Source organism: Topomyia yanbarensis, chromosome 3 (assembly GCF_030247195.1).
Source record: "Topomyia yanbarensis strain Yona2022 chromosome 3, ASM3024719v1, whole genome shotgun sequence".
NCBI lineage: Eukaryota > Metazoa > Arthropoda > Insecta > Diptera > Culicidae > Topomyia > Topomyia yanbarensis.
This window is the reverse complement of record NC_080672.1, coordinates 171,623,336-171,640,546: the sequence shown is the minus strand read 5'-3', so window position 1 is coordinate 171,640,546 and position 17,211 is coordinate 171,623,336. Positions and strand designations below refer to the sequence as shown.

The 17,211-nt window shown below is 39.4% G+C and overlaps 1 protein-coding gene across 1 annotated transcript in view; it reads right to left on the bottom strand.

Annotated features, from left to right (window-relative positions):
- Positions 1–588: 588 nt before the first annotated feature.
- LOC131691738 (zinc finger protein 239-like) overlaps positions 589–17,211 on the bottom strand; it is a 62,233-nt gene continuing 45,610 nt past the window's right edge. Inside the window, exons 3-4 of the mRNA XM_058978357.1 lie at positions 2,638–2,941; positions 589–2,156 (exon numbers count right to left, since the gene is read on the bottom strand). Coding sequence (XP_058834340.1) covers positions 873–2,156; positions 2,638–2,941 — 1,588 coding nt within the window. The 3' untranslated portion in view covers positions 589–872. The remainder of the gene's footprint in view (positions 2,157–2,637; positions 2,942–17,211) is intronic.

Below are 17,211 nucleotides of genomic sequence, written 5' to 3'. Positions count from 1 at the left end.
TTTCGGCCTTTAATCACTTAGTATAATGTCATGGGAAACGTTCGTCATATTTTTATCCAACCTGCCACGATGAACGTAATTAACAATGACACGGTGTCTCATTTCGCTGACATTCGGTCATCTTTGTCCCCTTCTGTAGACAAATGTCTTTCATGTGAACAGTAGGTACTGCTATTCCCTTGATACCCATATTCAACGATTATTCTATTAGGCTTCTTCATAAGGTATAGCATAGGTCATTAGAGCCACGACGCCCCTTGCGTTCTATTTACCCACACGGATGAAGCGTCATTACCATTTTATGACTTATGACGCGTGTTCTCCACGCATATATGAGGCACTGGGAAGACCAAATGTACCAACCTTCTTTGCTGCCAAGACGACAAAAACCATTCTTACGGGCCGAAATGGGAATAGACTTTATGTTTCTTAACACTCTTTCCCCTTCCCTTTGCCACAGACGTTGCTGTCGGATTGAAAGTAGCAAAGTGTAAAGGGACAAGATGATATTTCTAATCTCGCAAGAGGATTTCGGAAGGAGCACGCTTTTATTAAATTAAAATAAACCAGAGCAAAGGTACGGTTCCAGATATGACTAATATGGTTTTTATTGTAATTTAAATTTATGAAATTATTGCCCTGAAAGAGCAAAGCATTCCAACTCTTTGCCTTTTGTATCCTTTCGATGGAGATTCGCTGCACGGGGATCTTTTCGGGAACGCATAATTAAAACTAATCTTATCCTAATCTAAATGTGGTACAACACAAGAGTCCTATATATTTATTATACATATCACAACACTTTTCCTTTCGCTTATCTAGGAATGCATAAAGTACGAGGGCGCACGTGTAAAACTCTATCCCTTTGCTAATTACGCCTGACTCAGGTTCAAAATCCCACACATCCCGCACTGGAAGGGACAGTCGTCGGCTTCATGCAACTTAAAGTGTGTTGTCAGTTCACATTCCTTCTCGAAGGATTTGCTACATATGACACATTTAAAGGGCCTTAGTTCCACGTTCCTGTGCACGGTTTGGTTGTGATTTGCTAAAGCACTTTCCTTTTCGAACAACAAACCGCAAATTTCACATATTAACGAGCTGCCCTTGCGGTGGGACTTTTTGTGGAACGTTAGGTGGCTTAGTTTAACAAAAGTTTTACTACAAATATTGCACTGATGCTGAGTTTCGTCTCGGTGGATATGCTGCATATGGCGCTGGTATGAGTTTTTGTAGGCAAAATTGCGTCCGCACTTTGTGCAAGAGTACTGTTTATCCTTGGTGTGAGTCATCAAATGATCCTCGTAATGTGATTTGAATCGAAATGTTTTAAAACACGTGGAACACTTGAAGGCATGATTTCCGTTGTGCAGTTGAAGGTGAGCCTTTAGATTGCAAGATTGGGTGAATGATTTCCCACATACATCACAGATAAACGGCCGCAGGCCTTTGTGTACTTTTTCGTGCTTCTTAAAAGCAAACTTTGACATGAAGTCCTTCTTACACACATCACACTTGTACTCTTTTTTATCCTTGTGGAGCTCTTTGTGCACGGTTAACGCACTTCCCTGCACGAAAGTTTTCCCACAGATGTCGCATCGAAAAGGACGCTCGCCGGTGTGAATTCTCAAGTGCTGTCGTAAATTGGACCGGAGCTTGAACGTCTTGCCGCAGATGTGACAACGGTTTGAGTTCTGGCCCGGATGCTGCAGACCGAGATGCTCCCGGAGCAGTTTTTTCTTCGAAAACAGTTCCTCACAGATTTCGCATTTGTATGATTTATGGCAGCTAGCTTTCCGCTTTTTCTTGTACTTGATAAGCGCTGAATTAATGTCCTTTCCATCGGTGCCCTCTTCCTCTTCCTCCTCCTCGTCGTCGTCGTTGTAGTCGCCGACCACGTGGCTGCGGTAATCGGTCTTGTCTTTGGGACTGTCGCTCTCGATGGCGTTGTTGTTGTTGTTGTTGATATCGGTAGGACTTTGATCATCACCGGAATCATCCGTCGCGCTGAGTCCAATGCCTTCATCGATACTGGAAATGGAATCTTCAAATATCGTGTCCGGGTTGACTTTGGGCATTTGTTCCGTACAGAAGGATTCCAGCGGCGGATATAAGTTATGCATTGGGAGTTCAAAGCTTTGGGGAGATGGGACGGTCTGAAATTAAACAAAATGAAGAAAGATTATCAGTTAAAATCATACGCCGAGGGTGAAAACGATTGAATGGAATCATGGTAGGATGTAGTAGGAATTGAATTACTAACTGATTAATTTAAATTTTCTACAAATAGACAAACGGCCTTTTCTCAAAGATGATAAATAAATTATGCAATTTTTGGTATGTTCTGATAGTTCTTTAGATCTGATGGAATCAATGGGATTATGCGCATCATAATTATCAGTTGAGTAGAAATTAATAGTCGCCTATCTGTCCGGTTTTATGTTAAACATTTATGATTTATGAACTTAAACGAATCAGCGAGATTTTCGAAATCCAAGATTTTCACAATGTCGTGAAACTTATCAAGCATGTTTCAATTTGACCATCGTGATTAAAAGCATTTTCCTCCAATATCAACTAAATTATTATAAAATATTTATAAATATTGGAAATAAATTAAAATTAATTTGAACTCACTTCACTTCTAGAGACGAAACTATCCTTGACGAGCCAGTTTTGTGCCATCATCAAATCCAGATGACTTTCTCCACAATCAGCTAGAGTCGTCTTGCTCACGCTGGAACTCATCCGGTGCCTTCGTTTTGCCATTTTCAGCTGCTGGGCCGCATTCCCATCCAGAGGTTCGCCGGACGCAACAGGATCGTCACCACCCAGAGGACTTTGGATGTCGTTAACGATTTCCACCGTGGCATACTCGAGCGTAGAAAACTGGACAGCAGGTGTATACTCGACCGTATGTGGCACGTACACAAGGTACAATCTGTTTGGGCAGAGGGGAGAAGAAAAAAGAAAAAAAAATGAAATATGACACATATAAATGACCATCAGAAACCATTTAAGGATACATTTAATATCATTTCGGTGACTTTAGACTTGGTTCCGGATTTCGGACGTCGCCTGACTGGGCCGTGGATAGGCAGAAATTTCATCCGATATGGGAATAATCGTATAATTTTGTCATTTATTTTGGCTCAGGGATGCAATATTGCTTTATTACTGGCTATACAGGGGAAAATTAAAGTAATTTTGCACGGCCTGTAATTGGCCATGGGCGGGGTGATTATATTGAACGTTTCACAGCATCAGTAGACTTTTTGCATTTATCCTGGATGCCAGTAATAATATTAGGGAAATATATAAATTCAGTTAGATAGTTTTTTCTCGCTGATCTTGAATTTGTTTATAGTTATGCGAACAGAGCATGAACAGAAAATTGATGATGTTCTCAATCAAAACCTGTTAGTGTATCATCACACTACTGGTATGGCGAATATACAGGGTGTTTGGTTCATGGTTAGGAATCTCTCGAAGGGTGAAATTTGAAGGAAAATATCGTTCTATACATACCATTAAATCTCAACCGTTACAGAGTTATTGTACTTTTTCTGCAATTCACTTGTTTGTCTTTAATGTCCTCTAACTCAAATCGTATACCTTGTATTTCAAATAATTTAGTTGTAAGGTACGTCATAACTCAAAATCTACTAGACCAATCATTTTGAAATTGTGCACCATTCTTCTTCACAGTATTGCTCAGGTAGTGACGAAAGCTTTTTTTCTCAATTTTTGAATTTGTCGTATCACTTTGAAGCCTAAATCCAAATTCTCGTTAAAAAAATTAGTTAATATGTTATTTTAAAAATAATAATAATAATTTTTTAAAACGCTCCCGGTGTTACCTGGGCAATGATGTGAAGAAGAACTATGCGCAATCTCAAAGTGATTGGTCCAGAAAATTTTGAGTTGCTTCGCTATCTGTCCCTTCCGAAAATTCCTTTGCTCTTTTGGATTGCTGGAAAAGGAGAAATCTAGCGTACCCTAGACTGCCTCGTAGGGGTGCCAAGGTGTTGTCCCCTGAGAGTGCGCCAACTATAATTCATAAATCCAGCGGAAGTGATGCCCTAAAGCGGAAGTGATGCCCTAAAGCCGAAGTTGCTCCAGGACTTGGAAATTTTAATTCTAACATGGAGTATCCACCACTTCCAGTGACACCAAAAACCACAAATGTCCCCTTTTTTCAAACAGATACTCAATCCAGTAATAGACTAATCAAATTTTATGACATAATTTTGCAGCTCTCAATGTTACTGATCCTTTTCAAAACATTTTGATAAGTTTTTCTCCTATAGTGCAAACATTTTTTCAAGCAGTTGACTGCTAAATGGCCCCTCTTTGAAGCGATCGTATCCTTCGATGGCTCAGTCAACAAACGAGGTCACTGATTCGATCATTGTCTTACAGTGGAATTGCAGAAGTATCCTCCCGAAAATCGGTTCCTTCAAATTTTTACTAAACAGTTTAAAATGTGATGCTTTAGCATTATGTGAAACTTGGTCAACATCCGATATAAATCTCAACTTTCGCGACATTAATATATTTTGGAGGATTAAAAAGGGTTATTTGGGGGTATTTTGGGGGATTAAAAAGGGTTATTTTTTCAACCGAATTAACCTCCCTTCGACGCCAGGCATAGAAATTGTCGCTTGTCAAGTTCTTATCAAAGGCGACCTTTGCATTGCTTCCATCTACATTCCTCCTGGAGCCTCGCTAGGGCACCGAACGCTTTGTAATATCACGGAATCCTTACTGGCACCGCGCGGAGACTTTAACTCGCACGGTACGGTATGGGGCTATCTTCATCATGATAATGGATCAACATCAATCCAAGATCTTTGCGACAATTTCGACATGACCATCTTAAACACGGGAGAAATGACATAGATTCCAACACCACCAGCTCGCGCAAGCGCGTTTGATTTATCGCTATGCTCGACATCACTACAGTTAGATTGCATGTGGAAGGCGATCCCCAATGCCCACGGAAGCGATCATTTGCCTATCGTGATTCCAATTGCTTAATTGTTCAAGACCATTAGAAGCAATCAATGTCTCATATGACCTTACACGGAACATTGATTGGAATCCACTCAAAAGCTTCCTCCGGAGGAAGAGTACTAGTTTTTGGCTGGCTTGATTCTCGACAGCGCGAAAACCTATGGGCGGTCTCCCACCCCGTGGTAGCACAAGGAGTGCTCAGAGCTTCCGGGACGACGGGTTACTCGCTAGCTATCAACAGTACGCGTCGTTAGAAAGGTGAATGAAGAGTTTAATGAAAGCCAAAAAACGCAGTTATTGGCGCCGGTTCGTCGACGGGCTAACGAGAGAAAAAGCGATGAGCACTCTTTGGGGTACGGCTCGACGTATTCGTAATCGAAACAGTACCAACGAGAACGTGGAATATTCAAACCGCTGGATATTCGCTTTCGTCAAGAAGATATGTCCGGACTCTGTCCCGGTAGTGAAAACATACCGCGCCGCGTCTCCTCATGATACCACGAACGAAACACCGTTTTTGATGGTGGTGTTCTCACTTGCATCACGATTTAGCTAAATGAGTCTTCCCCAGGGCTCATGTCTAAATCCCCTACTCTACAATTTTTACGTAAATGACATTGACGATTGTCTTGCCAATTTATGCACGCTAAGGCAACTTGCAGACGATGGGGTGGCCTCTGTTACGGGATCCAATGCTGCCGATTTGCAAGGACCATTGCAAGATACTTTGGACAATTTGTCTGCTTGGGCTCTTCAGCTGGGTATCGAGTTCTCCACGGAGAAAACTGAGCTGGTCGTCTTTTCTAGGAAGCGTGAGTCGGCGCAACTACAGATTCTATTGATGGGTGTAACGATCAATCAGGTCTTCACATTTAAGAAGTAGAGATAAGAAACTGAGTTTCTGCGGATTTCCTGAAGGTGCTGTCACCATTTCTATGGAATCTTGTCGCCGATAGCTTGTTGAGGAAACCTAATGAGCTTGGGTTTCCGACGTATGGTTTCGTAGATGATTATCATATAATGATCACTGGTATTTGCATTAACACACTTTTTGATCTTATGCAACAAGCCTTATGTGTTGTTGAGCAATGGTGTCTTCTTGTTGGAATATCAGTTGATCCAAATAAAACATCAATGGTGCTTTTCACGCAACGAAGGATTACAACTGGAGCTCATTTATTGCAGTTCTTTTACTCTGAAATTATTGTCGTAGATCAAGTTCAATACGTAGATGTAATTCTTGACTCAAAACATAATTGGACAGCTCACATCAATTTCAGGATCAAGAAAGCTTGCATGACCTTCGGGCAACGTAGACGGGCTTTGAGCAAATCTTGGGGATCCATACCCAAGTACACTCAGATGATCTGCACAACAATTGTTTGACCAATACTGGCTTACTGGTGTCTTGTTTGGTGGCAGAAGGGAGAAGTTATGACAATCCAATCAATGCTAAACCATCTTCAGAGGATGGTCTTGATGGTGATGACTGACGTTCTCGACATCTCTGTTGCTTTAGAGGCACTATTGAACATAAAACCACTTTATGTGTTTCTAACACAAGAAGTACTTTTTTGTGCATACCGCCTTAAGGTTACTGGGCTTTGGAACAGTAACCCAATAGATCGTGCAACCAGTCACACAAGACTGTGGCCCAAATGGTCACTTGGGATTAGTGTATACTTGCTCCCAGTGACCTTACACTCACATGTAGTTTTCCATTTAAAACTCTCATCGTGAGGAATGGCTGTCTGGCTGGATGAAGCGGCAACTTGGAGAATACGTAGTTTGTTATACTGACTGTTCTTTTTTGGAGGGCTGGTGTTGGTGTCTATTGTCGTGAAATAAGATTAAACCAATCTTATTCGCTTGCTAGATATTGTACCGTATTCCAAGCAGAAATCGTTGCGATTCTTTGTGGCGTACAATCGGCACTTCAACAGGGAATTGTTGTAAAAGAATCTTTTTTTGCTCTGACAGTCAGGCTACCTTGAAAGCACTTAATTCGGCAGATTCGATATCGAAATTAGTAATCGCATGTCGAACTCAAATTGAAGAACTTAGCATGTCAAATGCTATCTACCTTTTATGGGTAGTACCCATTGGGTACCCGGTCATTCCGGTATTACTGAAAATGAATGGGCGAACGAATTGGCTAGAGCGGGCGCTGCGACTGACTTCGTTGGTCCAGAACCGGTTCTACCACTTTCGTTAAGTTGGATAAAGCACAAGATTCGCTCTTGGGGTGCATCCGAACATGCCAACCATTGGCGTAGCTTGCAAACTTGCGTTCAAACAAAGACTTTTCTGCCGAATATGAGTCCGAAAATGTCAAAAAATTGTTGTACTTTTCCAAGCACAACAGCAGTTTTCTAGTCAGGACACTGACTGAACATTGCAAACTCAATTATCACATAACTACTACTCAGCGCGCTGAATATTATTCATGTGATCTTTGAGAATCTGATCACGGAACATAATATCATTTGATATGCAATTGCCCTATAGTAATGCAATTGCGTTTCTGAACTTTTGGTTCTCCATAGATAGATGAACCTATGTACAGAAAGCTAAAACTCAAGGATATGCTATTGTTTCTAACCCAGTGTGGTAACGAGCTATAGTTTAAGCCGTATTTGAATGACAATATCTCTTCTGGGGTGTTGTCATTCTGTTACGTCAATAACCCCTCGAGGGTGTTTATATATCCGCTCACTGTTTAAATAAAGCATCCATCCGGGGGTGCAGAATGTTCTGTGTCCCTACCCCTAACCTTACCACTTTCCCAACCCGTTCCTCCGGGGAAATGATGAAAAGATTCATGGTAAGGCACAAATCTCCGATCAACATGGGGATCGTGACATTTGAGCCAGAGATTTCTGATAAACGATCAATCAGGTCTTCACATTTAAATATCTCGGGGTCTGGTTCGATTCTAATGATACCTGGGGATGTCACATTAGGTATCTGAAACAGAAATGCCAACAAAGGATCAATTTTCTCCGTACAATAACTGGAACATGGTGGGGGGCCCACCCAGGCGACTTGAACAGGTTATACCAAATAACGATATTGTCGGTGATGGAGTATGCTACCCATGATCGCAAAGTTGTCCCGTTTTCTATGGGATTTCCTATCTTTATGGGACTGATATGCGATCATGGGCAGTATGAGTGTTTCTACCCCGCTGTACTGCTAACATACACTTCATCAAATTGCAAAGAATCCAGTATCGTTGCTTGCGCATTGCTTTAGGTTGAATGCCATCGACCCATACGATGAATCTCGAAAAGCTGGCGGGTTTCCCCCGCTGAAAAATTGATTTTGGGAACTCTCATATCGATTGCTCATCCGATGCGAAATTCTGAACCCGCAGGTGATTAAAAACTTCGAGAGGCTTGTCCTTGTATTTCGACTACATCAATCCTTCTTCGTATAGTCCCAACCATGTCCGTTTCCTAGATACGATTTTACTGTATTCTTCGATACATCCATGAAGGAAGAGATTCGTGGAATCTCGGACTATATACGCCCGCAGGGAATCCCCAATATATTTCATAATAAATTCCGAGAAATGGACTGTGACAAAATGTTCTACACCGACTGATTCAATCCGAGAAATGGACTATGACAAAATGTTCTACACTGACGGATCAAATCTCGATGGGTCCACTGGCTTCGGTATCTTCAATAATACTATCACCGCTCCATTCAAGCTCAATGATCTCGCTTCAGTTTACGTCACAGAGTTACCTGCTATTCAGTACACCCTTGGGATCATCGACACTCTGTCCACAGATCACTACTTCATCATTTCGGATAGCCTCAACTCTATCGGGGCTCTTCGTGCGATGAAGTCCGAAAAGCATTTCTCGTATTTTCTGAGGAAGATACGGGAGTCCTTGTGTACGTTTTTTGAAAAATCTTACCAGATAACATGTGTTTGGGTCCTCTCTCATTGCTCTAACTTGGACAATGAAAAAACTGACTCTTTAGCAAAGGTGGGCATTAGAAGGTTCAACGATTTTTTAGTATTTGTCGTCAGAGGACAAAACCTCGTGGAGCAATGGGGAACTTAGACGATGGCTACATTCTATTATCCCAAAGGTATCAACGAAGCTTTGCTTCATGGGGAAGGATGTGGTTCGGGATTTTATTCGTGTAATGTCCCGGCTTATGTCCAACCACTACACGTTGGATGCGCATTTGCGGCGTATTAGGCTTGCAGAGAGTAGGCTGTATGCTTGTGACGAGGGCTATCACGACATCGAGCACGTTGTCTGGGTATGCATTTGGTATTGTGACGCCAGGTCTCAGTTTAAGGGTTCTCTTCAGGCTCGAGGTAGACCACCCAATGTCCTAGTTCGGGATATGTTGGCCAATCGCGATATCCCCTATTTATATTTTCATGAAAACGACAAATATCCCAATATAGCTCCTCTCTTTTATTTATCGCCCTGTGGAGCCGATCAGCACCAGAGTGCCACTATGTGTCCGCCGTCATCCTTACTACGCTATTTGAAGCGAGAGCGACCCGATTCTCCGCAGGTTCGATGAATTCCACCCATCAACCCGGGTCTTGACGCCTGGATAGCATGAGACTCTAAGTCATGTCTGATCCTCTTCTTTATATCCGCCTACTCTCTTCTGTCCCTGATATAACTGCTGCAACACCGATGTTGGAAATAAACCAAATTTGCATTCTGTATTCCTAGTTTTAAGATAACTGTATTTTTGTCATAAAAAAAAAACTATTTTTTCCTACCTTGTGTATCGAATTGTATTCCTGGTTTTAAGATAGCTGTTAAATTTCACTCGTTTTTAACGAGGGAAAGTTTCTTAGTTTTAAGATAGGTGAAAATAAAATTCGTAAAAAAAAATTAATGTTCCCCCTTTTGTATATCAAACTGGATTCCTAGTTTTAAGATAGTAGCAAAAAAATCAAAAAAATATTGTATTCCACTATTGTATATAGCATTGCATTTCTAGTTTTAAGATAGCTGTTAACACTTTCCTCTTATTACAAAAAAATATTTCAACATTGTAACCTCCTAGTTTTAAGATATAAAAAATGTAAAAAAGAATTTGGCACCGCCAAGCTAACGCATTTGTGCCTATCAAATAAACGAACTGAATAAAAGAAATCAAGATTGCCTTTTACGATTTGCAGGGTGATCTATGTGCACTTTCTGGAAGCTGGTAACTAAATTTTGTTGAAATCCTTGGAATGTTTTAACACTATCTGATGTTTCTTGAATATTTGCTTGTCAACTACCTATTGACAGCGGTTTGGGGGATTCAAAACGATAGACCAATTATATATGTACAAGCAATATCATAAAATGTGGTTCTTCCAGCAAGGGTTGAAGTACATGATGGCGGCATTTGAGGTGCGATTATTCTAGATTCTATTGGATAACTACAAAGAATAAAAACCAACCACAATAAATTTGTCAGTCATCATAATTAACATCCCAAATTGGCACGACCAGAAATAGATATCGAGCCGATACACCCAGCAATAGGCAACTCGGTATAGAGGAAATTCCCTCATCGTTCCTGAATGATGATTTATGGTTCTGTATCGGGGGGCGGTTGGTGGCATCGAACGAATGGGACAAGAATGATACATAATTTACTGCTGTCGATATTACATTCCTGGCGGCGCGTTACAGCACTATGTTCACTTGCTGGCCTCTTGAATTATGGAGGAATTTTTCATCTTAATTTTTTCTTCTTCGACTGTTCTGCCAAGTGAAATCAACCCTTGGGCAGAAGGGTGCGATTTTTTGCACTTGCTTGCCTACTAGTGTTTGGTGATATAACGGAGGGTTCAAATCCAATAATTTGTCGTTTTAGTAGGCAGGATCTGCCTTCTTATTAGGGCATTACGGGGCAATTTTTTTTTCCTTCCACATTACCATTTGGTTTTTAAATTAAAGACATTCTTCTTTGGTTGGTGTTGAGAGTCCGGCCTTCCATTAATTAATGAAACATGAAGTACAAGTGTGAGGAATTCTCGAATTTTAATTTTTTCTTTCTTAAAAAAGACCGTAAAATGTAAATTCGATTAAACAAAGGCAATAAAAATTCTGCTGCTTTTGCTCAGTAAGACTGTAATCCTTTTGATTTGTTTAAAAAAAATCGTCCAAGTTTTACACAGCGCTGCAGCGGGCCGCTTTTTCTAAATTACGCATTGCTAGAATACTGTCAACCGAAGAAGCCCCAAACACTTCATAAATAACAAAGTGAAGCTACGTGAAAAAATTGCTCCCTCGCGACATGACAGGATAAACTGCAAAATACACAACTCAAGCAATTATAATAAACACTGTAATCATCTTGTAGGTATAGGCACTGCGCACTTTAGTCACCCAGTACAACAAGACGGAATACGTTCTGCTTGTTTTATTTGAAAAAGATGTACCCATAAATTTTACATCTGGCGCGCGGAGGTGCAATTTGGAATGCAAAACAGGTCCCGGTTGAGTTTTTTTGACTTTCCTTTGAAGAACGGCAGCAGAAATGCTTACTTCATAGTTAGAGTAGGGGAAGGAACCATTTTTCACATGCAAATCATGCTAAATCAATTTTGAATGTGGAAGCTAACGTTTCTTTTTTTACTGTGGGCTTGAAAAATAAGAAGATTTTCCAACAGGAGCGCTATTCAGTTTATCGTATCGTAAACAAAATGCAATAAGCCAATACGGTAATTTTAGAATTCTGTATAAAGAAACTCACTTGTAACTAGGTGAGAGGATTGCATGATGGCTAAAATCTTTACTTGACTAAGCGACATGCGACATTTGTTTTGAGTTACCCATGAGGAAGTCATTACTTGACGGGTTGTATCGTTCACCCTAAAGCCTCTTTGCAGTATCAACTTTTTGAACTGCTTTGAACGATCCACTTTGTTTGTTGCGTTCCGGTGATCGCGTCTTTGCTCCATTTCCGGAGGAATGTACAACGCCATCACTGAATTTATTCCAGTAGGCAATGATCACTTCTGTGCAAGTCACTTACCAGAAATGCGATAATTTTGGCAACACCGATACCACTATCCGTTTCGTTTTGCTCCGCCACTACTGCGTACATTTCGCCGGTTGCTTGCCCTCGACGTACCGTTATGTCGCAACTTAAAGGCTACCGAACAGCCGCACAGTGTCCTTCGCAACTACGAAATGTTTTCCAACCGAGAAGTGGCCTGAATGTTTGCACCAAATAGATTGGGTTTTACAAACGATGTGTCCTAAAAAACGGGTAGGCGACACATTGAATACACACGTTTGGCATAAGTGCGTCGAATTTGTTATTCGAGAGGCGTTTTGAGTTGCGACGCTTATTTAGTGACAGGACTAAGCTAGTGCCGGATTGATGCTAGTCCCAGATCGAAAAAACAATTTGTATTTTTGAGCAAACCCCTAGTGCTGAGTGATGACCTGCAACAAAAGTAGTTCTGATTAAGCTGATGATAATCATTGGAACCGAAAAATGGTTGTGGAGTGGCGAAAATTTGGGTAAAAACTATTGTTTCTCCCCTAAGGAGAAAATTATTTTAAACCACATTTGCGCCTGAAAGGCACAAAACCCTTTAACTAAACTAGTTATTTGAGAGGCGTTAGTGTCTCAGGATCTCGGATTGCCCTGCCTGTCAGGAAAAAGGCCGAAGGACTGTATCCGTAGTATGATTCATCCGTTTTTAAAACCGTTGCAGTGGCAGTAACCTTCGGCAACACCAGAAAGGTCATGCTGCAAGCGAATGATGCGCTTCGCGATCGTATTGAGGAATTGATCTGATGTCGCACTCTCCTAGAAGTCAAGCCAACTCCCGACACAGAAATATCCACCCCATCCTTAGAGATATTCATGAGCTTGCACAACCTTCCAGAAATAATTCTACATTCTGATCCTAGATCGAGTAGAGCACGTGTCGGATGACGTTCCCCATCATCATCTTCGACCAGAATTACAGCTGTTGCACGATGATGTACCTCGTTAGATACAACTATATTTACCACCTTTGCATCTTGTGTATTTGTAGAGGCTTTCCCTTCTCCAGAGGAAGCCTTGTTACCATTCTCGCCGTCCGACTTAAAACCAATTATCGTATGGTTTCGACCTTTGCACCTTCTATAAGACAATTTTGAAGGGCAAAGGGCAATTCCGGCAAAGAGAATGTGAGCAAAGAAAGGACTCCTTTTGATAGCAACTGACAATTGTTGGAACGATGAACATAGGTGACACCAATGGTTATCCGAGCAAGCAAAATATTTCCCCGTTGACGATTTTGATGCGTTATGGATGGTGCGGACCGCAAGGGGTTTTCTTCTGTCCATTACGGAATCTGGGCGACCTCCCGATGACTGGAAGTGATTCAAAAATCCGAATTGTCCGCTGAATGAATTCTGTTCGATCCTTTAATGTGTCTTGGTCCTTGTCAGGAGACAACTCCTCCCATCCTCGTCGTGTCAGGGCTGGCGGAAAGCGTGGGTAGTAAGGGTAGTACTACCCACTCGAAAATAACCGAGTGGGTAATTACCCACTCGAAATTTTGAACTATTTCAAAAAATTAGATGTGCAACGCATGTATCTCGCACTACACACATTTGAAAACATCGATGTACCACAATTCCATTTGCATAAACGAACGTGACTTAATGTGAATGTAATGTGTATTGCGAAAAGGGAAAAAATCATTACTAATGGACCCCTCACCCTATGCTTTCAACCCACTCGGGTGTAAAGTGTTTCGCCGTCCCTGTGTATATGGATCTAATCTAGAACGGAGGATGTCCACCAATAGAAGGTCCTTATAATCCACTGACTGCACTATCTGATCCATAATTTTCCAGTAATTTGTGTAGCTCGGTGGGCGATTACTTAGCCCATCAGGCAGTTTAAACAGTTCTTACACCTGCTCTTTTTAGGAGCTTACTATTGTTATAGCATTTGACCATCAAACCCCAGGCAATTTGGTAATTGCCTGTTGTTATCTTCAAGGGATTGAGTAACGCTTCACCTTCGAAGCATCCCATGAGATAATGAATCTTCTCAATCTCTCGTAATTCAGTATCCCAATGCATCAATGAAGTGAAAAGATTCCGAGCCATTCATCGACGTTGCCATCAAAGTTTTGTAGCTGTATCTGTGGGAGTTCAACGTGATCCATGGATGTGTGCTGATTCGTGTCGGTTTGTCTAACTGACTGATGTAAGACGGAGGTATCTTGCAGCTCTCTTGCCTTATCCATCAGGACAGATATCGCATCGTAGCAGCGATCTTCGAAATCCACGCGTTCCTTGGCAAAAACCTCTTCACTTTCCCCGAAGTCATGTGTGTCTATACCCTTGTATGCACAACCAATTCTAGTGCTGTTGGATCCAGTATTCAACGGGATCTGGATGTCACTCAATAGCATATGCAACCTATGAGAAAATGAAATGTTATTCGGCAGAACATATAAACTCTTGCCTCATCTGGACTAAAAGATTATAGTAGTAATCGAAAAAACTAACAGTGAAAACCGTTTCTACGGTGAATAACCAGAGCTCTCATCCAAAGAAAAGTTACTCCACACTTTGTCGAAAGAGATAATTTATTTTAATGGGCTGCATCAAAAGTCCAGAGATATGGAGAAACTGTGACAAAAAGGCTTTTTTGAGATTTACTGTCAACATTCACAACAAAGTCAAACAATCTACATATCTTGAGAAAGCTTATTTCAAATAAGCAACAGTCTGTTGAAATCGTGTTTTCTACTTTTCCAATGAGATTAAAAACAGTTTCAGAAAATTGACAATCGTACCATCTTCAAGGCTAGATTGAAACAGTACTTTTAACATAGGCTTAACGAAATATTTAATTAATGTTATTGTTTTATAATTTAATGTAAACATCCGTCAGCAGTATTTTAACTTAACTTTGATTTGATTTATAATGTGGACCCCTTAACAGGAAATCTATTTCCACTGGGATTCCACCTTAGTTAATTATCTTAACTTAATTGCACAACAGATAGATATAAATGTCTGTGTCAGCTCAGCTTGCTTTGTTTTGTTGCCATTGTTCATGGGCTAAGATAAGTTGCGACCACTACCAGGGGGCTCTTGAATGAGTTCTTTGGTGTGGTGGGTAATTATAAAATAAAAAAATATAATAAAGTATATATAAAAACATGCATTCAATTATTAACGACAAAGCGGCTAATTTTACTCCAATAATATCTTCGGAGCATTTATTGTAAAAAATTTCTTTCTTTTCATATTGTGTTTTTATCGATTTATCCCCCTATGAGTGAGATATTTTCATTAATTTTATTTTAAGTGATGACGTCTTCGGAAAATTTATAGTATTTACTTCTGCTAACAATTTTGTCGAAGATACTAAGTATCCATCTTGAATACTTCAGAATTTATAGCATGTTGTTCATGGATTCATGTTCAATATAAGGATGATCCGTGTAAATAAACCAGCCGAATTTTATTTCGATAAAATGTAAAAAGATGCTACTAGGACATATTTTGTATTTCATTTTTCTATCTACCGCTAAAAATAACCAACGAACAATTCCAAGTTGTCAGCGGGTACCTTGATCACTAATCAGTAAATAAATTTTGAATTTCCAGAATCTTTCGGCAGCTACTACCGGATCAATCGGAAACATTTCTTAGAATATGTGAAGCGATATAAATCGGAGTAGTAGAAACAAAGACCTTCCTCATCCACAAGAAACTTCTCCGAATACTGTCTATGTATTATTATTCAATGTGTCCCACATGAAAAGGTACAACTCATTTTTTTGAGGACTTTTTCTATATACTATTTCAATTTACCAATTTCTGCCAATGGGTGGCGAGTATACTTCGTTTGGTAGGGTAGTTTATGTTACAAATTGTGTCCTAAATACTTAAGGGTTTATATATGTTTCGGATCGAATAAGAATTTTCTAATTTCTTTTACCAAAATGGCAAAGTTTTATTAAATTAACTATTCCATTAATTTTGTTGTCTATTGTCGGAAAATTTAAGGCTAAAAGAAGACAACGAAATTGAAAGACGAATAGGTATTTTAGCGCGAATCAGTTATAAACTTAGAACGGAAAACTAGGACTAGGCAGGACCAGGGCATTTTTATTAAATGCGAATCACCTTAGTCAGAAGCATGTCCGTATAGTGTCAAGTAACTTAGTATCTTATCAAATCAAATTGGCTCAGCCTATTGAGCCAAAAATTAGACAACATAAAAAGATATATAAATAATGCAATAAATTAAATTGATTCAAACTAAAATTACATGAAATGAATAATAGGAATGACTGAACAGAATCAATACAATTAGTAAAATAAAGAAACTGAATGAAATGAATGAACTGGAAAAAATAATAAAATTAATCAAATTAAGAAAATTTAAATGAACAGAATAAAGGAAATGAACAAAACTAATAAAATATACGAAATGAATGAAATGAAAATGAATTGAATAACATAGATAAAATAAACCAAACATTAAAAACAATATGGATAATAAAATCAATAGAATAAAGAAGCTAAATGGAATTAGTAAAATAAAAAAAAGGAAAAATAAACGAAATAAATTGAATTCAATGATTAAAGTGAAAAAAAAACTAAGCAATATTAAAACAGTTATTAAAATGATAGGATAAATTGATATGTGCCACATTAATAATCTGCATGAAATGAATAAAATGAATAACTAAAAAAATGGATTATCAAAGTGAAAATGCTGAATTAAAGCATTAACTGGAAAAAATGAATAAAATGGATAAAATGAAAATAATGAATAATATAAGTTAAATGAATCGTATGAATAAAATGATCTAAACGTATAAACTCATCAGAATAAAATAAAAAAGTTTTCAAAGTTTGAGCGAATCCTATACATTTCTTTTGTAAGAAATGTAAAAACGAATAAAACAGATAAAATGAACTGGAATGAACAAAATTAATAAAAAGAATGCTTAGTGAAATATTTGGAAAAATCCCATTATTTAAAGAAGATAGTTTCGACAGCATAAAGTGCTAAGTTGCTGAGTCGTTTGTTCAGTATTATGAGAAATACTATTGTACCGTCGGAATCGGCATTGCAATCGTGATGCGGAATATCCAAGATCGGCCATATCATGTACAAAACTAACATGTACACACTCATTTTTGTTTTGTTTGTGTTTATTTTTAG